Source organism: Coregonus lavaretus (assembly GCF_964263955.1).
Source record: "Coregonus lavaretus genome assembly, contig: HAP1_SCAFFOLD_444, whole genome shotgun sequence".
Taxonomy (NCBI): Eukaryota; Metazoa; Chordata; class Actinopteri; order Salmoniformes; family Salmonidae; genus Coregonus; species Coregonus lavaretus.
The window spans coordinates 266847-291482 of NW_028159442.1; the positions used below are offsets into that span (position 1 = coordinate 266847).

At 49.9% G+C, this 24636-nt stretch overlaps 1 protein-coding gene across 2 annotated transcripts in view; it reads left to right on the plus strand.

Moving 5' to 3' along the window:
- The window catches only part of LOC311122847 (dual specificity calcium/calmodulin-dependent 3',5'-cyclic nucleotide phosphodiesterase 1A-like), an 84207-nt gene that overhangs the window by 24564 nt on the left and 35007 nt on the right, over positions 1 to 24636 (plus strand). For both annotated transcript variants that reach the window (XR_014612505.1, XM_084197163.1), the window contains exons 3-6: positions 17713 to 17826; positions 22678 to 22857; positions 23477 to 23543; positions 24171 to 24287. Coding sequence is in view for 1 of the 2 variants with exons in the window: in XM_084197163.1 (XP_084053289.1) it covers positions 17713 to 17826; positions 22678 to 22857; positions 23477 to 23543; positions 24171 to 24287 (478 nt within the window). In the remaining variant the exon portion in view is untranslated. The remainder of the gene's footprint in view (positions 1 to 17712; positions 17827 to 22677; positions 22858 to 23476; positions 23544 to 24170; positions 24288 to 24636) is intronic.

Sequence of the window (24636 nt, forward strand, 5' to 3'; positions counted from 1 at the left end):
CTGTCTGTTTTTCCCTTTGTGTTTGTGGGTTCTTGTTCCGTGTTTGGTCTATGTTACCTAGGACGTTACGAGTCGTTTGTTGTTTTTGTTTACTGTCCGTGTTTATCGCTAATGATAAATAAACATGTTCGTTCATCACGCTGCGCCTTGGTCCTCCTCTCTTAACGACGATCGTGACAGAAGAACCCACCATACAAGGACCAAGCAGCGTGTCCAGGAGCAGGCAGACTGGACATGGGAGGAAGCGCCGGGAAAGGAGATGGAGAGGCTGGCGATGGCCCAGGTGGGCAAATCGTGGTCCTGGGAGGACATGCTCGGGGGCAAAGGGCCATGGGCTAGGATTAAGGCCCTGGCGAGAGAGGAGCAGCGGCGTCAGCAGTGTCATCGTCGGACGGACGAGAGGCAACCCCAAAAATTTTTTAGGGGGGGGCACACGGCATGGGCGGCTGGGCAGCAGGAGGCTGCCACAGGGCGATTTGGAGAGGAGGCCACTGGGTTTGGGGGGCCAGAAGGCAGGTTGGCGGAGCCTGGATGGAGAGCAGAGCCAACTCCCCGTACTCAGGCATGGCAGCATGAGACTGGTCAGGTTCCGGGGTATGCGGAGCTGCGTACTGTGCCACGAGTGGTCCGGCATAGTCCGGTACGTCCTGTGCGAGCACCCCGCACGTGTTGTGCGAAGGTGGGCATGCAGCCAGGACGGAGTGTGCCGGCTCAGCGCTCGTGGCCTCCAGTGCCTCTCCTTGGTCCCGGATATCCTGCGCCAGTGTCACGTGCTGTTATGCCAGTACGGGTACACAGCCCTGTACGTCCTGTGCTGATGCCTCACACAGAGTGTGTGAAGGTAGGCATTCAGCCAGGACGGGTTGTGGCAGCTCTTCACTCCAGGTCTCCTATCCGTCTCCACAGCCCGGCCCGGCCTGTCCCTGCTCCACGCACCAAGCCTACGGTGTGCGTCGCCAGCCCGGTCCGGCCTGTCCCTGCTCCTCGCACCAAGCCTACGGTGTGCGTCGCCAGCCCGGTCCGGCCTGTCCCTGCTCCTCGCACCAAGCCTACGGTGTGCGTCGCCAGCCCGGTCCGGCCTGTCCCTGCTCCTCGCACCAAGCCTACGGTGTGCGTCGCCAGCCCGATCCGGCCTGTCCCTACTCCTCGCACCAAGCCTACGGTGTGCGTCGCCAGCCCGGTCCGGCCTGTCCCTGCTCCTCGCACCAAGCCTACGGTGTGCGTTGCCAGCCCGGTCCGGCCTGTCCCTGCTCCACGCACCAAGCCTACGGTGTGCGTCGCCAGCCCGGTCCGGCCTGTCCCTGCTCCTCGCACCAAGCCTACGGTGTGCGTCGCCAGCCCGGTCCGGCCTGTTCCTACTCCACGCACCAAGCCTACGGTGTGCGTCGCCAGCCCGGTCCGGCCTGTTCCTACTCCACGCACCAAGCCAGGGGTGCGCATCGTCAGCCCGGTCCGGCCCGTTCCTACTCCACGCACCAAGCCAGGGGTGCGCATCGTCAGCCCGGTTCGGCCCGTTCCTACTCCACGCACCAAGCCAGGGGTGCGAGTCGTCAGCCCGGTCCGGCCCGTTCCGGCTCCACGCACCAAGCCAGGGGTGCGCGTCGTCAGTCCAGCACAACCCGTGCCTGGGTCACCGGTGCCTGGTAAGGTACCGGTCAACTGCTCCACTACGGAGCTGAAGCTAACCGCTCCTGCTACGTCCAGTTCAGCTCCAGCCAGCGGGGCCAGACCGGACCAGGGGCGCTATGGGGGGTTTATTGGAGGGTGGTGGGCAAGGCCGGAGCCAGAACCGCCGCCGAGGAGGAATGCCCACCCAGCCCTCCCCTGTTTTGCTCTAGTTGAGGCGCGGTCGCAGTCCACGCCTTTAGGGGGGGGTACTGTCACACCCTGGCTCTGGGACTCTATATGTTGAGCCAGGGTGTGTTCTTTCTATGTGGTGTATTTCTATGTTGGGAGTTCTAGTTTGTTTATTTCTATGTTGGCCTGAGTGACTCCCAATCAGAGGCAACGAGTGTCAGCTTTTGGCTGGTTGTCTCTGATTGGGAGCCATATTTAAACTGTCTGTTTTTCCCTTTGTGTTTGTGGGTTCTTGTTCCGTGTTGGTCTATGTTACCTAGGACGTTACGAGTCGTTTGTTGTTTTTGTTTACTGTCCGTGTTTATCGCTAATGATAAATAAACATGTTCGTTCATCACACTGCGCCTTGGTCCTCCTCTCTTAACGACGATCGTGACAGAAGAACCCACCATACAAGGACCAAGCAGCGTGTCCAGGAGCAGGCAGACTGGACATGGGAGGAAGCGCCGGGAAAGGAGATGGAGAGGCTGGCGATGGCCCAGGTGGGCAAATCGTGGTCCTGGGAGGACATGCTCGGGGGCAAAGGGCCATGGGCTAGGATTAAGGCCCTGGCGAGAGAGGAGCAGCGGCGTCAGCAGTGTCATCGTCGGACGGACGAGAGGCAACCCAAACATTTTTTTAGGGGGGGGCACACGGCATGGGCGGCTGGGCAGCAGGAGGCTGCCACAGGGCGATTTGGAGAGGAGGCCACCGGGTTTGGGGGGCCAGAAGGCAGGTTGGCGGAGCCTGGATGGAGAGCAGAGCCAACTCCCCGTACTCAGGCATGGCAGCATGAGACTGGTCAGGTTCCGGGGTATGCGGAGCTGCGTACTGTGCCACGAGTGGTCCGGCATAGTCCGGTACGTCCTGTGCGAGCACCCCGCACGTGTTGTGCGAAGGTGGGCATGCAGCCAGGACGGAGTGTGCCGGCTCAGCGCTCGTGGCCTCCAGTGCCTCTCCTTGGTCCCGGATATCCTGCGCCAGTGTCACGTGCTGTTATGCCAGTACGGGTACACAGCCCTGTACGTCCTGTGCTGATGCCTCACACAGAGTGTGTGAAGGTAGGCATTCAGCCAGGACGGGTTGTGGCAGCTCTTCACTCCAGGTCTCCTATCCGTCTCCACAGCCCGGCCCGGCCTGTCCCTGCTCCACGCACCAAGCCTACGGTGTGCGTCGCCAGCCCGGTCCGGCCTGTCCCTGCTCCTCGCACCAAGCCTACGGTGTGCGTCGCCAGCCCGGTCCGGCCTGTCCCTGCTCCTCGCACCAAGCCTACGGTGTGCGTCGCCAGCCCGGTCCGGCCTGTCTCTGCTCCTCGCACCAAGCCTACGGTGTGCGTCGCCAGCCCGGTCCGGCCTGTCCCTGCCCCACGCACCAAGCCTACGGTGTGCGTCGCCAGCCCGATCCGGCCTGTCCCTACTCCTCGCACCAAGCCTACGGTGTGCGTCGCCAGCCCGGTCCGGCCTGTCCCTGCTCCTCGCACCAAGCCTACGGTGTGCGTTGCCAGCCCGGTCCGGCCTGTCCCTGCTCCACGCACCAAGCCTACGGTGTGCGTCGCCAGCCCGGTCCGGCCTGTCCCTGCTCCTCGCACCAAGCCTACGGTGTGCGTCGCCAGCCCGGTCCGGCCTGTTCCTACTCCACGCACCAAGCCTACGGTGTGCGTCGCCAGCCCGGTCCGGCCTGTTCCTACTCCACGCACCAAGCCAGGGGTGCGCATCGTCAGCCCGGTCCGGCCCGTTCCTACTCCACGCACCAAGCCAGGGGTGCGCATCGTCAGCCCGGTTCGGCCCGTTCCTACTCCACGCACCAAGCCAGGGGTGCGAGTCGTCAGCCCGGTCCGGCCCGTTCCGGCTCCACGCACCAAACCAGGGGTGCGCGTCGTCAGTCCAGCACAACCCGTGCCTGGGTCACCGGTGCCTGGTAAGGTACCGGTCAACTGCTCCACTACGGAGCTGAAGCTAACCGCTCCTGCTACGTCCAGTTCAGCTCCAGCCAGCGGGGCCAGACCGGACCAGGGGCGCTATGGGGGGTTTATTGGAGGGTGGTGGGCAAGGCCGGAGCCAGAACCGCCGCCGAGGAGGAATGCCCACCCAGCCCTCCCCTGTTTTGCTCTAGTTGAGGCGCGGTCGCAGTCCACGCCTTTAGGGGGGGGTACTGTAACACCCTGGCTCTGGGACTCTATATGTTGAGCCAGGGTGTGTTCTTTCTATGTGGTGTATTTCTATGTTGGGAGTTCTAGTTTGTTTATTTCTATGTTGGCCTGAGTGACTCCCAATCAGAGGCAACGAGTGTCAGCTTTTGGCTGGTTGTCTCTGATTGGGAGCCATATTTAAACTGTCTGTTTTTCCCTTTGTGTTTGTGGGTTCTTGTTCCGTGTTGGTCTATGTTACCTAGGACGTTACGAGTCGTTTGTTGTTTTTGTTTACTGTCCGTGTTTATCGCTAATGATAAATAAACATGTTCGTTCATCACACTGCGCCTTGGTCCTCCTCTCTTAACGACGATCGTGACAGAAGAACCCACCATACAAGGACCAAGCAGCGTGTCCAGGAGCAGGCAGACTGGACATGGGAGGAAGCGCCGGGAAAGGAGATGGAGAGGCTGGCGATGGCCCAGGTGGGCAAATCGTGGTCCTGGGAGGACATGCTCGGGGGCAAAGGGCCATGGGCTAGGATTAAGGCCCTGGCGAGAGATGAGCAGCGGCGTCAGCATTGTCATCGTCGGACGGACGAGAGGCAACCCAAAAAATTTTTTAGGGGGGGGCACACGGCATGGGCGGCTGGGCAGCAGGAGGCTGCCACAGGGCGATTTGGAGAGGAGGCCACCGGGTTTGGGGGGCCAGAAGGCAGGTTGGCGGAGCCTGGATGGAGAGCAGAGCCAACTCCCCGTACTCAGGCATGGCAGCATGAGACTGGTCAGGTTCCGGGGTATGCGGAGCTGCGTACTGTGCCACGAGTGGTCCGGCATAGTCCGGTACGTCCTGTGCGAGCACCCCGCACGTGTTGTGCGAAGGTGGGCATGCAGCCAGGACGGAGTGTGCCGGCTCAGCGCTCGTGGCCTCCAGTGCCTCTCCTCGGTCCCGGATATCCTGCGCCAGTGTCACGTGCTGTTATGCCAGTACGGGTACACAGCCCTGTACGTCCTGTGCTGATGCCTCACACAGAGTGTGTGAAGGTAGGCATTCAGCCAGGACGGGTTGTGGCAGCTCTTCACTCCAGGTCTCCTATCCGTCTCCACAGCCCGGCCCGGCCTGTCCCTGCTCCACGCACCAAGCCTACGGTGTGCGTCGCCAGCCCGGTCCGGCCTGTCCCTGCTCCTCGCACCAAGCCTACGGTGTGCGTCGCCAGCCCGGTCCGGCCTGTCCCTGCTCCTCGCACCAAGCCTACGGTGTGCGTCGCCAGCCCGGTCCGGCCTGTCCCTGCTCCTCGCACCAAGCCTACGGTGTGCGTCGCCAGCCCGGTCCAGCCTGTCCCTGCCCCACGCACCAAGCCTACGGTGTGCGTCGCCAGCCCGGTCCGGCCTGTCCCTGCTCCTCGCACCAAGCCTACGGTGTGCGTCGCCAGCCCGGTCCGGCCTGTCCCTGCTCCTCGCACCAAGCCTACGGTGTGCGTCGCCAGCCCTGTCCGGCCTGTTCCTACTCCACGCACCAAGCCTACGGTGTGCGTCGCCAGCCCGGTCCGGCCTGTTCCTACTCCACGCACCAAGCCAGGGGTGCGCATCGTCAGCCCGGTCCGGCCCGTTCCTACTCCACGCACCAAGCCAGGGGTGCGCATCGTCAGCCCGGTTCGGCCCGTTCCTACTCCACGCACCAAGCCAGGGGTGCGAGTCGTCAGCCCGGTCCGGCCCGTTCCGGCTCCACGCACCAAGCCAGGGGTGCGCGTCGTCAGTCCAGCACAACCCGTGCCTGGGTCACCGGTGCCTGGTAAGGTACCGGTCAACTGCTCCACTACGGAGCTGAAGCTAACCGCTCCTGCTACGTCCAGTTCAGCTCCAGCCAGCGGGGCCAGACCGGACCAGGGGCGCTATGGGGGGTTTATTGGAGGGTGGTGGGCAAGGCCGGAGCCAGAACCGCCGCCGAGGAGGAATGCCCACCCAGCCCTCCCCTGTTTTGCTCTAGTTGAGGCGCGGTCGCAGTCCACGCCTTTAGGGGGGGGTACTGTAACACCCTGGCTCTGGGACTCTATATGTTGAGCCAGGGTGTGTTCTTTCTATGTGGTGTATTTCTATGTTGGGAGTTCTAGTTTGTTTATTTCTATGTTGGCCTGAGTGACTCCCAATCAGAGGCAACGAGTGTCAGCTTTTGGCTGGTTGTCTCTGATTGGGAGCCATATTTAAACTGTCTGTTTTTCCCTTTGTGTTTGTGGGTTCTTGTTCCGTGTTTGGTCTATGTTACCTAGGACGTTACGAGTCGTTTGTTGTTTTTGTTTACTGTCCGTGTTTATCGCTAATGATAAATAAACATGTTCGTTCATCACACTGCGCCTTGGTCCTCCTCTCTTAACGACGATCGTGACAGTTTGAGTCGTTGTTCATGGAATAATGTAGATCAGGGATCTGTTTGAGTCGTTGTTCATAGAATAATGTAGACCAGGGATCTGTTTGAGTCTTTGTTCATAGAATAATGTAGATCAGGGATCTGTTTGAGTCGTTGTTCATAGAATAATGTAGATCAGGGATCTGTTTGAGTCGTTGTTCATAGTGTAATGTGCCTCTCAACTCACACCTCTACAGAAGCCCCTCTGCAGCGTTCTGTGTGACAAGCCTTTTGTGGAATAAGAGCCCTGCCTCCTCTACCCACTATCCCCCTCTCCCCTAGCTGGTCTCCATGTTATTAACCCTCCCCCCCCCCCCCCTCTCCCCTAGCTGGTCTCCATGTTATTAACCCCCCCCCCCCTCTCCCCTAGCTGGTCTCCATGTTATTAACCCTCCCCCTCTCCCCTAGCTGGTCTCCATGTTATTAACCCCCCCCCCCCCCCTCTCCCCTAGCTGGTCTCCATGTTATTAACCCTCCCCCCCCCCCCCCTCTCCCCTAGCTGGTCTCCATGTTATTAACCCTCCCCCCTCTCCCCTAGCTGGTCTCCATGTTATTAACCCCCCCCCTCTCCCCTAGCTGGTCTCCATGTTATTAACCCTCCCCCCTCTCCCCTAGCTGGTCTCCATGTTATTAACCCTCCCCCCCTCTCCCCTAGCTGGTCTCCATGTTATTAACCCTCCCCCCCCCCCCCCCCTCTCCCCTAGCTGGTCTCCATGTTATTAACCCTCCCCCCCCCCCCCCTCTCCCCTAGCTGGTCTCCATGTTATTAACCCCCCCCCCCCTCTCCCCTAGCTGGTCTCCATGTTATTAACCCTCCCCCTCTCCCCTAGCTGGTCTCCATGTTATTAACCCCCCCCCCCCCCCTCTCCCCTAGCTGGTCTCCATGTTATTAACCCTCCCCCCCCCCCCCCCTCTCCCCTAGCTGGTCTCCATGTTATTAACCCTCCCCCCCCCCCCCTCTCCCCTAGCTGGTCTCCATGTTATTAACCCTCCCCCCTCTCCCCTAGCTGGTCTCCATGTTATTAACCCCCCCCCTCTCCCCTAGCTGGTCTCCATGTTATTAACCCTCCCCCTCTCCCCTAGCTGGTCTCCATGTTATTAACCCTCCCCCCTCTCCCCCCTCTCCCCTAGCTGGTCTCCATGTTATTAACCCTCCCCCTCTCCCCCCTCTCCCCTAGCTGGTCTCCATGTTATTAACCCTCCCCCCTCTCCCCCCTCTCCCCTAGCTGGTCTCCATGTTATTAACCCCCCCCCTCTCCCCTAGCTGGTCTCCATGTTATTAACCCTCCCCCCTCTCCCCTAGCTGGTCTCCATGTTATTAACCCTCCCCCCCTCTCCCCTAGCTGGTCTCCATGTTATTAACCCTCCCCCCCCCCCTCTCCCCTAGCTGGTCTCCATGTTATTAACCCTCCCCCCCTCTCCCCTAGCTGGTCTCCATGTTATTAACCCTCCCCCTCTCCCCCTCTCCCCTAGCTGGTCTCCATGTTATTAACCCTCCCCCTCCCCCTCTCCCCTAGCTGGTCTCCATGTTATTAACCCTCCCCCTCTCCCCCTCTCCCCTAGCTGGTCTCCATGTTATTAACCCTCCCCCCTCTCCCCTAGCTGGTCTCCATGTTATTAACCCTCCCCCCTCTCCCCTAGCTGGTCTCCATGTTATTAACCCCCCCCCCCCCCCCCCCTCTCCCCTAGCTGGTCTCCATGTTATTAACCCCCCCCCCTCTCCCCTAGCTGGTCTCCATGTTATTAACCCTCCCCCCTCTCCCCTAGCTGGTCTCCATGTTATTAACCCTCCCCCTCTCCCCTAGCTGGTCTCCATGTTATTAACCCTCCCCCCTCCCCCTCTCCCCTAGCTGGTCTCCATGTTATTAACCCTCCCCCTCCCCCTCTCCCCTAGCTGGTCTCCATGTTATTAACCCTCCCCCTCTCCCCCTCTCCCCTAGCTGGTCTCCATGTTATTAACCCTCCCCCCCTCTCCCCTAGCTGGTCTCCATGTTATTAACCCTCCCCCCCCCCCTCTCCCCTAGCTGGTCTCCATGTTATTAACCCTCCCCCCCCCCCCCCCTCTCCCCTAGCTGGTCTCCATGTTATTAACCCTCCCCCCCCCCCCCCTCTCCCCTAGCTGGTCTCCATGTTATTAACCCTCCCCCCCCCCCCCCCCCTCTCCCCTAGCTGGTCTCCATGTTATTAACCCTCCCCCCCCCCCCCCCTCTCCCCTAGCTGGTCTCCATGTTATTAACCCTCCCCCCCCCCCCCCCTCTCCCCTAGCTGGTCTCCATGTTATTAACCCTCCCCCCCCCCCCCCTCTCCCCTAGCTGGTCTCCATGTTATTAACCCTCCCCCTCTCCCCTAGCTGGTCTCCATGTTATTAACCCTCCCCCTCTCCCCCTCTCCCCTAGCTGGTCTCCATGTTATTAACCCTCCCCCTCCCCCTCTCCCCTAGCTGGTCTCCATGTTATTAACCCTCCCCCTCTCCCCCTCTCCCCTAGCTGGTCTCCATGTTATTAACCCTCCCCCCTCTCCCCTAGCTGGTCTCCATGTTATTAACCCTCCCCCCTCTCCCCTAGCTGGTCTCCATGTTATTAACCCTCCCCCCCCCCCCCCCTCTCCCCTAGCTGGTCTCCATGTTATTAACCCCCCCCCCTCTCCCCTAGCTGGTCTCCATGTTATTAACCCTCCCCCCTCTCCCCTAGCTGGTCTCCATGTTATTAACCCCCCCCCTCTCCCCTAGCTGGTCTCCATGTTATTAACCCTCCCCCCTCTCCCCTAGCTGGTCTCCATGTTATTAACCCTCCCCCCCCCCCCCCTCTCCCCTAGCTGGTCTCCATGTTATTAACCCCCCCCCCTCTCCCCTAGCTGGTCTCCATGTTATTAACCCTCCCCCTCTCCCCTAGCTGGTCTCCATGTTATTAACCCTCCCCCCTCTCCCCTAGCTGGTCTCCATGTTATTAACCCTCCCCCCCCCCCCCTCTCCCCTAGCTGGTCTCCATGTTATTAACCCCCCCCCTCTCCCCTAGCTGGTCTCCATGTTATTAACCCCCCCCCTCTCCCCTAGCTGGTCTCCATGTTATTAACCCTCCCCCCTCTCCCCCCTCTCCCCTAGCTGGTCTCCATGTTATTAACCCTCCCCCTCTCCCCTAGCTGGTCTCCATGTTATTAACCCTCCCCCCCCCCCCCCCTCTCCCCTAGCTGGTCTCCATGTTATTAACCCCCCCCCCTCTCCCCTAGCTGGTCTCCATGTTATTAACCCTCCCCCCTCTCCCCTAGCTGGTCTCCATGTTATTAACCCTCCCCCCTCTCCCCTAGCTGGTCTCCATGTTATTAACCCTCCCCCCTCTCCCCTAGCTGGTCTCCATGTTATTAACCCTCCCCCCTCTCCCCTAGCTGGTCTCCATGTTATTAACCCTCCCCCCCCCCCTCTCCCCTAGCTGGTCTCCATGTTATTAACCCTCCCCCCCCCCCCCCCTCTCCCCTAGCTGGTCTCCATGTTATTAACCCTCCCCCTCTCCCCTAGCTGGTCTCCATGTTATTAACCCCCCCCCCCCCCCTCTCCCCTAGCTGGTCTCCATGTTATTAACCCCCCCCCCCCCCCTCTCCCCTAGCTGGTCTCCATGTTATTAACCCTCCCCCCTCTCCCCTAGCTGGTCTCCATGTTATTAACCCTCCCCCCCCCCCCTCTCCCCTAGCTGGTCTCCATGTTATTAACCCTCCCCCCTCTCCCCTAGCTGGTCTCCATGTTATTAACCCTCCCCCCTCTCCCCTAGCTGGTCTCCATGTTATTAACCCTCCCCCCCCCCCTCTCCCCTAGCTGGTCTCCATGTTATTAACCCTCCCCCCCCCCCCCCTCTCCCCTAGCTGGTCTCCATGTTATTAACCCTCCCCCCCCCCCCCCCTCTCCCCTAGCTGGTCTCCATGTTATTAACCCTCCCCCCCCCCCCCCCTCTCCCCTAGCTGGTCTCCATGTTATTAACCCTCCCCCCCCCCCCCCCTCTCCCCTAGCTGGTCTCCATGTTATTAACCCTCCCCCCCCTCCCCCCTCTCCCCTAGCTGGTCTCCATGTTATTAACCCTCCCCCCTCTCCCCTAGCTGGTCTCCATGTTATTAACCCCCCCCCTCTCCCCTAGCTGGTCTCCATGTTATTAACCCTCCCCCCCCCCCCCCCCTCTCCCCTAGCTGGTCTCCATGTTATTAACCCTCCCCCCCCCCCCCCTCTCCCCTAGCTGGTCTCCATGTTATTAACCCTCCCCCCCCCCCCCCCTCTCCCCTAGCTGGTCTCCATGTTATTAACCCTCCCCCCCTCTCCCCTAGCTGGTCTCCATGTTATTAACCCCCCCCCCTCTCCCCTAGCTGGTCTCCATGTTATTAACCCCCCCCCCTCTCCCCTAGCTGGTCTCCATGTTATTAACCCTCCCCCCCTCTCCCCTAGCTGGTCTCCATGTTATTAACCCTCCCCCCTCTCCCCTAGCTGGTCTCCATGTTATTAACCCCCCCCCTCTCCCCTAGCTGGTCTCCATGTTATTAACCCCCCCCCTCCCCCTCTCCCCTAGCTGGTCTCCATGTTATTAACCCTCCCCCCCCCCCCCCCCTCTCCCCTAGCTGGTCTCCATGTTATTAACCCCCCCCCTCTCCCCTAGCTGGTCTCCATGTTATTAACCCCCCCCCCTCTCCCCTAGCTGGTCTCCATGTTATTAACCCCCCCCCTCTCCCCTAGCTGGTCTCCATGTTATTAACCCCCCCCCCCCCCCCCCTCTCCCCTAGCTGGTCTCCATGTTATTAACCCCCCCCCTCTCCCCTAGCTGGTCTCCATGTTATTAACCCCCCCCCCTCTCCCCTAGCTGGTCTCCATGTTATTAACCCTCCCCCCTCTCCCCTAGCTGGTCTCCATGTTATTAACCCTCCCCCCCTCTCCCCTAGCTGGTCTCCATGTTATTAACCCTCCCCCCCTCTCCCCTAGCTGGTCTCCATGTTATTAACCCTCCCCCCCTCTCCCCTAGCTGGTCTCCATGTTATTAACCCTCCCCCCCCTCCCCCCTCTCCCCTAGCTGGTCTCCATGTTATTAACCCTCCCCCCGCCCCCCCCTCTCCCCTAGCTGGTCTCCATGTTATTAACCCTCCCCCTCTCCCCCTCTCCCCTAGCTGGTCTCCATGTTATTAACCCTCCCCCCTCTCCCCTAGCTGGTCTCCATGTTATTAACCCTCCCCCCTCTCCCCTAGCTGGTCTCCATGTTATTAACCCTCCCCCCCTCTCCCCTAGCTGGTCTCCATGTTATTAACCCTCCCCCCCCTCCCCCCTCTCCCCTAGCTGGTCTCCATGTTATTAACCCTCCCCCCTCTCCCCTAGCTGGTCTCCATGTTATTAACCCTCCCCCCTCTCCCCTAGCTGGTCTCCATGTTATTAACCCCCCCCCCCCCCCCCCCCTCTCCCCTAGCTGGTCTCCATGTTATTAACCCTCCCCCCTCTCCCCTAGCTGGTCTCCATGTTATTAACCCTCCCCCCTCTCCCCTAGCTGGTCTCCATGTTATTAACCCTCCCCCCTCTCCCCTAGCTGATCTCCATGTTATTAACCCTCCCCCCCCCCCCCCCTCTCCCCTAGCTGGTCTCCATGTTATTAACCCTCCCCCCCTCTCCCCTAGCTGGTCTCCATGTTATTAACCCTCCTGTCAGTCTCTGTGACTCCCCCAACATATTTTAGTAGTCAGATTGTGGTCAGACTGTGGTCAGTGTGATGCAGGATAATCAACAGGTTTTAGTAGTCAGATTGTTGTCAGACTGTGGTCAGTTTGATGCAGGATAATCAACAGGTTTTAGTAGTTAGATTGTTGTCAGACTGTGGTCAGTGTGATGCAGGATAATCAACAGGTTTTAGTAGTCAGATTGTTGTCAGACTGTGGTCAGTTTGATGCAGGATAATCAACAGGTTTTAGTAGTCAGATTGTTGTCAGACTGTGGTCAGTGTGATGCATGATAATCAACAGGTTTTAGTAGTCAGATTGTGATCAGACTGTGGTCAGTTTGATGCAGGATAATCAACAGGTTTTAGTAGTCAGATTGTGGTCAGACTGTGGTCAGTTTGATGCAGGATAATCAACAGGTTTTAGTAGTCAGATTGTTGTCAGACTGTGGTCAGTGTGATGCATGATAATCAACAGGTTTTAGTAGTCAGATTGTTGTCAGACTGTGATCAGTGTGATGCATGATAATCAACAGGTTTTAGTAGTCAGATTGTTATCAGACTGGTCAGTGTGATGCATGATAATCAACAGGTTTTAGTAGTCAGATTGTTATCAGACTGTGGTCAGTGTGATGCAGGATAATCAACAGGTTTTAGTAGTCAGATTGTGGTCAGATAGTGATCAGTGTGATGCATGATAATCAACAGGTTTTAGTAGTTAGATTGTGGTCAGACTGTGATCAGTGTGATGCATGATAATCAACAGGTTTTAGTAGTTAGATTGTGGTCAGACTGTGGTCAGTGTGATGCAGGATAATCAACAGGTTTTAGTAGTCAGATTGTTATCAGACTGGTCAGTGTGATGCATGATAATCAACAGGTTTTAGTAGTCAGATTGTTATCAGACTGTGGTCAGTGTGATGCAGGATAATCAACAGGTTTTAGTAGTCAGATTGTGGTCAGATAGTGATCAGTGTGATGCATGATAATCAACAGGTTTTAGTAGTTAGATTGTGGTCAGACTGTGATCAGTGTGATGCATGATAATCAACAGGTTTTAGTAGTCAGATTGTGATCAGACTGTAATCAGTGTGATGCATGATAATCAACAGGTTTTAGTAGTCAGATTGTGATCAGTGTGATGCCGGATAATCAACAGGTTTTAGTAGTCAGATTGTTGTCAGACTTTGGTCAGTGTGATGCAGGATAATCAACAGGTTTTAGTAGTCAGATTGTGGTCAGACTTTGGTCAGTGTGATGCAGGATAATCAACAGGTTTTAGTAGTAAGATTGTGGTCAGACTTTGGTCAGTGTGATGCAGGATAATCAACAGGTTTTAGTAGTCAGATTGTGGTCAGACTTTGGTCAGTGTGATGCAGGATAATCAACAGGTTTTAGTAGTAAGATTGTGGTCAGACTTTGGACAGTGTGATGCAGGATAATCAACAGGTTTTAGTAGTCAGATTGTGGTCAGACTTTGGTCAGTGTGATGCCGGATAATCAACATGTTTTAGTAGTAAGATTGTGGTCAGACTGTGATCAGTGTGATGCATGATAATCAACAGGTTTTAGTAGTCAGATTGTGGTCAGACTGTGGTCAGTGTGATGCAGGATAATCAACAGGTTTTAGTAGTCAGATTGTGATCAGACTGTGGTCAGTGTGATGCAGGATAATCAACAGGTTTTAGTAGTCAGATTGTGATCAGACTGTGGTCAGTGTGATGCAGGATAATCAACAGGTTTTAGTAGTCAGATTGTGGTCAGACTAATCAGTGTGATGCAGGATAATCAACATATGTTAGTGGTTAGATTGTGGTCAGACTGTGATCAGTGTGATTCAGGATAATCAACAGGTTATCGTAGTCAGATTGTTGTCAGTGTGATGCAGGATAATCAACATGTTTTAGTAGTCAGATTGTGATCAGACTGTGGTCAGTGTGATGCAGGATAATCAACAGGTTTTAGTAGTCGGATTGTGGTCAGACTGTTGTCAGTGTGATGCATGATATTCAACAGGTTTTAGTAGTCAGATTGTGGTCAGACTGCGATCAGTGTGATGCAGGATAATCAACAGGTTTTAGTAGTCAGATTGTGGTCAGACTAATCAGTGTGATGCAGGATAATCAACATATGTTAGTGGTTAGATTGTGGTCAGACTGTGATCAGTGTGATTCAGGATAATCAACAGGTTATCGTAGTCAGATTGTTGTCAGTGTGATGCAGGATAATCAACAGGTTTTAGTAGTCAGATTGTGGTCAGACTGTGGTCAGTGTGATGCAGGATAATCAACAGGTTTTAGTAGTCAGATTGTGGTCAGATAGTGATCAGTGTGATGCAGGATAATCAACAGGTTTTAGTAGTCAGATTGTGGTCAGACTGTGGTCAGTGTGATGCATGATAATCAACAGGTTTTAGTAGTTAGATTGTGGTCAGACTGTGATCAGTGTGATGCATGATAATCATCAGGTTTTAGTAGTCAGATTGTGGTCAGACTGTGATCAGTGTGATAAAGGATAATCAACAGGTTTTAGTAGTCAGATTGTTGTCAGTGTGATGCAGGATAATCAACAGGTTTTAGTAGTCAGATTGTGGTCAGACTGTGATCAGTGTGATAAAGGATAATCAACAGGTTTTAGTAGTCAGATTGTTGTCAGTGTGATGCAGTAAAATCAACAGGTTTTAGTAGTCAGATTTAGGTCAGACTGTGTTCAGACTGTGATGCAGGATAATCAACAGGTTTTAGTAGTCAGATTGTGGTCAGATTGTGGTCAGTGTGATGCAGGATAATCAACATGTTTTAGTAGTCAGATTGTGATCAGACTGTGGTCAGTGTGATGCAGGATAATCAACAGGTTTTAGTAGTCAGATTGTGGTCAGACTGCGATCAGTGTGATGCAGGATAATCAACAGGTTTTAGTAGTCAGATTGTGGTCAGACTAATCAGTGTGATGCAGGATAATCAACATATGTTAGTGGTTAGATTGTGGTCAGACTGTGATCAGTGTGATTCAGGATAATCAACAGGTTATCGTAGTCAGATTGTTGTCAGTGTGATGCAGGATAATCAACAGGTTTTAGTAGTCAGATTGTGGTCAGACTGTGGTCAGTGTGATGCAGGATAATCAACAGGTTTTAGTAGTCAGATTGTGGTCAGATAGTGATCAGTGTGATGCAGGATAATCAACAGGTTTTAGTAGTCAGATTGTGGTCAGACTGTGGTCAGTGTGATGCAGGATAATCAACAGGTTTTAGTAGTCAGATTGTTGTCAGACTGTGGTCAGTGTGATGCAGGATAATCAACAGGTTTTAGTAGTCAGATTGTTGTCAGACTGTGATCAGTGTGATGCAGGATAATCAACAGGTTTTAGTAGTCAGATTGTTATCAGACTGTGGTCAGTGCGATGCAGGATAATCAACAGGTTTTAGTAGTCAGATTGTTGTCAGTGTGATGCCGGATAATCAACAGGTTTTAGTAGTCAGATTGTTGTCAGACTGTGGTCAGTATGATGCAGTAAAATCAACAGGTTTTAGTAGTCAGATTTAGGTCAGACTGTGGTCAGTATGATGCAGGATAATCAACAGGTTTTAGTAGTCAGATTGTTGTCAGACTGTGGTCAGTGTGATGCAGGATAATCAACAGGTTTTAGTAGTCAGATTGTTGTCAGACTGTTGTCAGTGTGATGCAGGATAATCAACAGGTTTTAGTAGTCAGATTGTGGTCAGACTGTGATCAGTGTGATGCAGGATAATCAACAGGTTTTAGTAGTCAGATTGTGGTCAGACTGTGATCAGTGTGATGCAGGATAATCAACAGGTTTTAGTAGTCAGATTGTGGTCAGACTAATCAGTGTGATGCAGGATAATCAACATATGTTAGTGGTTAGATTGTGGTCAGACTGTGATCAGTGTGATTCAGGATAATCAACAGGTTATCGTAGTCAGATTGTTGTCAGTGTGATGCAGGATAATCAACAGGTTTTAGTAGTCAGATTGTGGTCAGACTGTGGTCAGTGTGATGCAGGATAATCAACAGGTTTTAGTAGTCAGATTGTGGTCAGATAGTGATCAGTGTGATGCAGGATAATCAACAGGTTTTAGTAGTCAGATTGTGGTCAGACTGTGGTCAGTGTGATGCAGGATAATCAAAAGGTTTTAGTAGTCAGATTGTGGTCAGATAGTGATCAGTGTGATGCAGGATAATCAACAGGTTTTAGTAGTCAGATTGTGGTCAGACTTTGGTCAGTGTGATGCAGGATAATCAACAGGTTTTGGTGAGAGGTCTTTCTCATCTTCTTCCTGCTAACAACAGCCAGCTCCAGGGGTTGAGATCTGAGATCTGAGATGGGAAAACATGCAGGATGTTTCTGATAAACAAGCTGTACATGCTGACCATTTAATGCAAAGATCACCAACCTTTCTTTGAAGGAGCATCAACCAGAATGACTAACGCTAACTTTCAATCAATGAGGATAATTATTTTACATTTACATTACATTTTAGTCATTTAGCAGACGCTCTTATCCAGAGCGACTTACAGTTAGTGAATACATTATTTTTTAAATGTAAAAAAAAAAAAATTATACTGGCCCCCCGTGGGAATCGAACCCACAACCCTGGCGTTGCAAACTCCATGCTCTATCAACTGAGCTACATCCCTGCCGGCCATTCCCTCATTAGTCTCCTGGTCGCGGCCGGCTGCGACAGAACCTGGATTCGAACCAGGATCTCTAGTGGCACAGTTAGCACTGCGATGCAGTGCCTTAGACCACTGCGCCACTCAGGAGACAGATTTTCATGTCTTTTTAAATTTTTACGTAAGTAATTGTAAGTAACTGACGGATTGTAAGTTGGATAAGAGTTTTTGCTAAATGACTAAAATGTAAATTCAATGATCATGTTACCTTTCCCTTTCTCCTGTAGTTTGAGTCATAATGTTCATGTTGCTTCTCTGTCCTCCTGCAGTTTGACTGAGTCATAATGTTCATGTTGTTTCTCAGTCCTCCTGCAGTTTGACTGAGTCATAATGTTCATGTTGCTTCTCAGTCCTCCTGCAGTTTGACTGAGTCATAATGTTCATGTTGCTTCTCAGTCCTCCTGCAGTTTGACTGAGTCATAATGTTCATGTTGTTTCTATGTCTTTAAGTAGGTTAAGATGAATGGAGAAGCAGCTGGAGAGGAAGGAGAGGATAATGTTGTCTCTGTGTTGTAATAATGTTGTAATAATGTTGTAATGGTAATGTTGTCCTGTCCTCCTGTAGGTTGAGATGTCTGGTGAAGCAGCTGGAGAGAGAGGATAAGATAATGTTGTCTCTGTGTTGAAATAATGTTGTAATGGTAATGTTGTCCTGTCCTCCTGTAGGTTGAGATGCCTGGTGAAACAGCTGGAGAGGGGAGAGGGTAATGTTGTCTCTTTGTTGTACTAATGTTGTAATAATGTTGTAATGGTAATGTTGTCCTGTCCTCCTGTAGGTTGAGATGTCTGGTGAAGCAGCTGGAGAGAGAGGAGAAGAAAATGTTGTCTCTGTGTTGAAATAATGTTGTAATGGTAATGTTGTCCCCCTGTAGGTTGAGATGTCTGGTGAAACAGCTGGAGAGAGGAGAAGATAATGTTGTCTCCTTGTTGTAATAATGTTGTAATAATGTTGTAATGGTAATGTTGTCCTGTCCTCCTGTAGGTTGAGATGTCTGGTGAAGCAGCTGGAGAGAGGAGAGGTGTCTCTGGTGGACCTCAAGAAGAACCTGGAGTATGCTGCCACTGTTCTGGAGTCAGTTTATATAGAGGAGACCAGGTACACATTACTACACACACTGTTCTGGAGTCAGTTTATATAGAGGAGACCAGGTACACATTACTACACACACTGTTCTGGAGTCAGTTTATATAGAGGAGACCAGGTACACATTACTACACACACTGTTCTGGAGTCAGTTTATATAGAGGAGACCAGGTACACATTACTACACACACTGTTCTGGAGTCAGTTTATATAGAGGAGACCAGGTACACATTACTACACACACTGTTCTGGAGTCAGTTTATATAGAGGAGACCAGGTACACATTACTACACACACTGTTCTGGAGTCAGTTTATATAGAGGAGACCAGGTACACATTACTACACACACTGTTCTGGAGTCAGTTTATATAGAGGAGACCAGGTACACATTACTACACACACTGTTCTGGAGTCAGTTTATATAGAGGAGACCAGGTACACATTACTACACACACTGTTCTGGAGTCAGTTTATATAGAGGAGACCAGGTACACATTACTACACACACTGTTCTGGAGTCAGTTTATATAGAGGAGACCAGGTAGGCCTACAAACTACCTACTAACTGATCTGACTGACTGAAACCCCCTAGATTGATCTATCTCCATATCATCTGACTGAAACCCTATATATTGATCTATCTCCCTATAATCTGACTAAATTTGAATTATCTCCATATCATTTTACTGAAACCCCCTAGATTGATCTATCTCCATATCATCTGACTGATTGAACCCCACTAGATTTAATTATCTCCCTATAATCTGACTAAACCCCCCTAGATTGAATTATCTCCATATCATTTTACTGAAACCCTCTAGATTGATCTATCTCCATATCATCTGACTGATTGAACCCCACTAGATTTAATTATCTCCCTATTATCTGGCTGAAACCCCCTATATTGATGTATCTCCCTATAATCTGACTAAAACCCCTAGATTGATCTATCTCCCTATCATCTGACTGAAACCCCATAGATTGATCTATCTCCATATCATCTGACTGACTGAAACCCCTAGATTGATCTATCTCCATATCATGTGACTGATTGAACCCCAATAGATTTAATTATCTCCCTATTATCTGGCTGAAACCCCCTATATTGATGTATCTCCCTATAATCTGACTAAAACCCCCTAGATTGAATTATCTCTATATTAACTGACTGAATCCCCCTAGATTGATCTATATCCATATCATCTGACTGAAACCCCCTAAATTGATTTATCTCCCTATAATCTGACTAAACCCCCCTAGATTGAATTATCTCCATATCATTTTACTGAATCCCCCTAGATTGATCTATCTCCATATCATATGACTGAAACCCCCTAGATTGAACTATCTCCCTAGCATCTGACTGAATCCCCCTGGATTGATCTATTTCCCTATCATCTGACTGAAACCCCATAGATTGATCTATCTCCATATCATCTGACTGATTGAACCCCAATAGATTTAATTATCTCCCTATTATCTGGCTGAAACCCCCTATATTGATGTATCTCCCTATAATCTGACTAAAACCCCTAGATTGATCTATCTCCATATCATATGACTGAACCCCCCTAGATTGAGTTATCTCCATATAATCTGACTGAATCCCCCTGGATTGATCTATCTCCCTATCATCTGACTGAAACCCCATAGATTGATCTATCTCCATATCATCTGACTGACTGAAACCCCTAGATTGATCTATCTCCATATCATCTGACTGATTGAACCCCAATAGATTTAATTATCTCCCTATTATCTGGCTGAAACCCCCTATATTGATGTATCTCCCTATAATCTGACTAAACCCCCCTAGATTGAATTATCTCCATATTATCTGACTGAAACCCCCTAGATTGATCTATCTCTATATCATCTGACTGATTGAACCCCACTAGATTTAATTATCTCCATATCATCTGACTGAAACCCCCTAGTTTGAACTATCTCCATATCATCTGACTGAACCCCCCTAGATTGATCTATCTCCCTATAATCTGACTATACCCCCCTAGATTGAATGATCTCCATATCATCTGACTGATTGAACCCCACTAGATTTAATTATCTCCTCATCATCTGACTGAAACCCCCTAGATTGATTTATCTCCCTATTATCTGACTGAAACCCCCTAGATTGATTTATCTCCCTATTATCTGGCTGAAACCCCCTAGATTGATGTATCTCCCTATTATCTGGCTTAAACCCCCTAGATTGAATTATCTCCATATCATCTGACTGAACCCCCCTAGATTGATTTATCTCCCCATTATCTGACTGATTGAACCCCACTAGATTTAATTATCTCCCCATTATCTGGCTGAAACCCTCTAGATTGATTTATCTCCATATCATCTGACTGATTGAACCCCACTAGATTTAATTATCTCCCCATTATCTGGCTGAAACCCTCTAGATTGATTTATCTCCCTATCATCTGACTGATTGAACCCCACTAGATTTAATTATCTCCCCATTATCTGGCTGAAACCCTCTAGATTGATTTATCTCCATATCATCTGACTGATTGAACCCCACTAGATTTAATTATCTCCCCATTATCTGGCTGAAACCCTCTAGATTGATTTATCTCCATATCATCTGACTGAAACCCCCTAGATTGATCAATCTCAATTTCATCTGACTGAAACCCCCCAGATTGAACTATCTCCCTATCATCTGACTGAAACTCCCTAGATTGATCTATCTCCCTATAATCTGATTAAACCCCCTAGATTGAATGATATCCCTATCATCTGACTGAAACCCCTAGATTGATCTATCTCCATATCATCTGACTGAAACCCCCTAGATTGATGTATCTCCCTATAATCTGACTGAAGCCACTTAGATTGATCTATCATATGACTGACTGAAATCCCCAAGATTGAATTATTTCCATATCATCTGACTGAAACCCTATATATTGATCTATTTCCATATCATCTGACTGAAACCCCTAGATTGATCTATCTCCATATCATCTGACTGAAACCCCCTAGATTGATGTATCTCCCTATAATCTGACTGAAGCCACTTAGATTGATCTATCATATGACTGACTGAAATCCCCAAGATTGAATTATTTCCATATCATCTGACTGAAACCCTATATATTGATCTATTTCCATATCATCTGACTGAAACCCCTAGATTGATCTATCTCCATATCATCTGACTGAAACCCCCTAGATTGATGTATCTCCCTATAATCTGACTGAAGCCACTTAGATTGATCTATCATATGACTGACTGAAACCCCCAAGATTGAATTATTTCCATATCATCTGACTGAAACCCTATATATTGATCTATTTCCATATCATCTGACTGAAACCCCTAGATTGATCTATCTCCATATCATCTGACTGAAACCCCCTAGATTGATGTATCTCCCTATAATCTGACTGAAGCCACTTAGATTGATCTATCATATGACTGACTGAAACCCCCAAGATTGAATTATTTCCATATCATCTGACTGAAACCCTATATATTGATCTATTTCCATATCATCTGACTGAAACCCCTAGATTGATCTATCTCCATATCATCTGACTGAAACCCCCTAGATTGATGTATCTCCCTATAATCTGACTGAAGCCACTTAGATTGATCTATCATATGACTGACTGAAACCCCCAAGATTGAATTATTTCCATATCATCTGACTGAAACCCTATATATTGATCTATTTCCATATCATCTGACTGAAACCCCTAGATTGATCTATCTCCATATCATCTGACTGAAACCCCCTAGATTGATGTATCTCCCTATAATCTGACTGAAGCCACTTAGATTGATCCATCATATGACTGACTGAAACCCCCAAGATTGAATTATTTCCATATCATCTGACTGAAACCCTATATATTGATCTATTTCCATATCATCTGACTGAAACCCTATATATTGATCTATCTCCATATCATCTGACTAAAACCCTATATATTGATCTATCTCCATATCATCTGACTGAAACCCTATATATTGATCTATCTCCATATCATCTGACTGAAACCCTATATATTGATCTATCTCCATATCATCTGACTGAAACCCTATATATTGATCTATCTCCATATCATCTGACTGAAACCCTATATATTGATCTATCTCCATATCATCTGACTGAAACCCTATATATTGATCTATCTCCATATCATCTGACTGAAACCCTATATATTGATCTATCTTCCATATCATCTGACTGAAACCCTATATATTGATCTATTTCCATATCATCTGACTGAAACCCTATATATTGATCTATTCCATATCATCTGACTGAAACCCTATATATTGATCTATCTCCATATCATCTGACTGAAACCCTATATATTGATCTATCTCCATATCATCTGACTGAAACCCTATATATTGATCTATCTCCATATCATCTGACTGAAACCCTATATATTGATCTATCTCCATATCATCTGACTGAAACCCTATATATTGATCTATCTCCATATCATCTGACTGAAACCCTATATATTGATCTATCTCCATATCATCTGACTGAAACCCTATATATTGATCTATCTCCATATCATCTGACTGAAACCCTATATATTGATCTATCTCCATATCATCTGACTGAAACCCTATATATTGATCTATTTCCATATCATCTGACTGAAACCCTATATATTGATCTATCTCCATATCATCTGACTGAAACCCTATATATTGATCTATCTCCCATATCATCTGACTGAAACCCTATATATTGATCTATTTCCGTATCATCTGACTGAAACCCTATATATTGATCTATCTCCATGTCATCGGACTGTAGTAAAAGTTTAATAAAAAAGATCAACCACCTTTCACCCTCCTCCCTCTCTCCCTCCAGGCGATTGGTCGATACAGAGGATGAGCTGAGCGATATCCAATCAGAGTCTGTGCCTTCAGAGGTGCGTGATTGGTTGGCATCTACATTCACCCGTCAGATGGGTTTGATGCGGCAGACCGAGGAGAAACCGCGCTTCAGGAGCATCGTTCACGCTGTGCAGGCTGGTATCTTCGTAGAGAGGTAAACAATCACAGGAGGAATTACACACACCTCTAGCTTCTCTGTCGTGTTTTAATAAAGCCTCACCAGACCCTCTATTGTCACACACGTCACCCTATTCCCTACACAGTGCACTCCTTTTGACCACGTACCATAGTAGTGCACTGTGGATTAGGGTCCCATAGCGCTCTGGTGGCTCTGGTCAAAAGGAGTGCACTGTGTAGGGATTAGGGTCCCATTTGGGAGGTAGACAGTGTTGTTGAAGGATGTGTCTCTGCTGCTGCAGTTTTAAAATCCAATCTAACAACCAGTCACTGTTCAGACTGATTCAGGGTGTACCGAGCTTTCAACCATATATCAGCACTGTGTGTCCATTCATCCCAGCCCGACGAAGCTGGGTGAGAACCATCACTCAGTACACACACACACACGCACATACACACACATAGACATACACACACGCACATACACACACATATACATACACACACGCACACACACGTCATCATGTTCATATATACTAGATGCATTCCCATTCTAATACATGTCAGGGTTCCCAAACCAGACTCACTGCAGCTGTGATCTGTTCTTATTAGTCGAAGACTAAAAACACTGAGGTTTATTTGACCTTCACTTCCAGGATGTACAGACGTAGTTCTAACCTGGTGGGACTCAGCTGCCCTCCTACTGTTATAGCAGTACTGAAGGTAAAACACACACTCAGAATATGAAACACTAAGACAAATAAACCGCTCTCTGTTCTCCTGTCTCCTCCCAACAACTTTCCCATTAATATGTTGTTTCATATCTGTCCTGTCTCCTCCCAACAACTTTCCCATTAATATGTTGTTTCATATCTGTCCTGTCTCCTCCCAACAACTTTCCCATTAATATGTTGTTTCATATCTGTCCTGTCTCCTCCCAACAACTTTCCCATTAATATGTTGTTTCATATCTGTCCTGTCTCCTCCCAACAACTTTCCATTAATATGTTGTTTCATATCTGTCCTGTCTCCTCCCAACAACTTTCCATTAATATGTTGTTTCATATCTGTCCTGTCTCCTCCCAACAACTTTCCATTAATATGTTGTTTCATATCTGTCCTGTCTCCTCCCAACAACTTTCCCATTAATATGTTGTTTCATATCTGTCCTGTCTCCTCCCAACAACTTTCCATTAATATGTTGTTTCATATCTGTCCTGTCTCCTCCCAACAACTTTCCATGAATATGTTGTTTCATATCTGTCTGTCTTTCTAGCTGAATGAGGCCAGAAGTTAGGGTTGGGGTCTCTCCTCCTGTTGTTAATATTGTGTCTTTAATGTTTCCTGCAGCACGTTGATAAGTGGTCGTTTGATGTGTTTGCTCTGAACGAGGCCAGTGGAGACCACGCTCTCAAATTCATCTTCTACGAACTACTTAACAGATACGACCTCATCAGCAGATTCAAGGTACAATAGATTGCCAGTTGCAGTAGCTGAGATAATATACGTTCCCATCAGTTTATAATGGCTCTGTTTTTCTGCTCTCTTCTCTTGCATTGGACAGGCCTAAATAAAACACAGTATTTTTCACCCGTTCCTTTATTCCCACAGAGCACCAGCAGTATGTCATTTCATCTCTACTGTTTCTAATTTGTGGTTGATGGAACAGGATTTCTTGTGTTGTATGAATGGATGAAGTCTATTAATGAGTGAACTATGTGGTAGATTGTTGCTATGTGGACGATGAGATTAGAGAGGTATTGTAGTCTGGACAGACTCTCTCTCTGAATGGACATCTGGATCCATTGTTTTGATG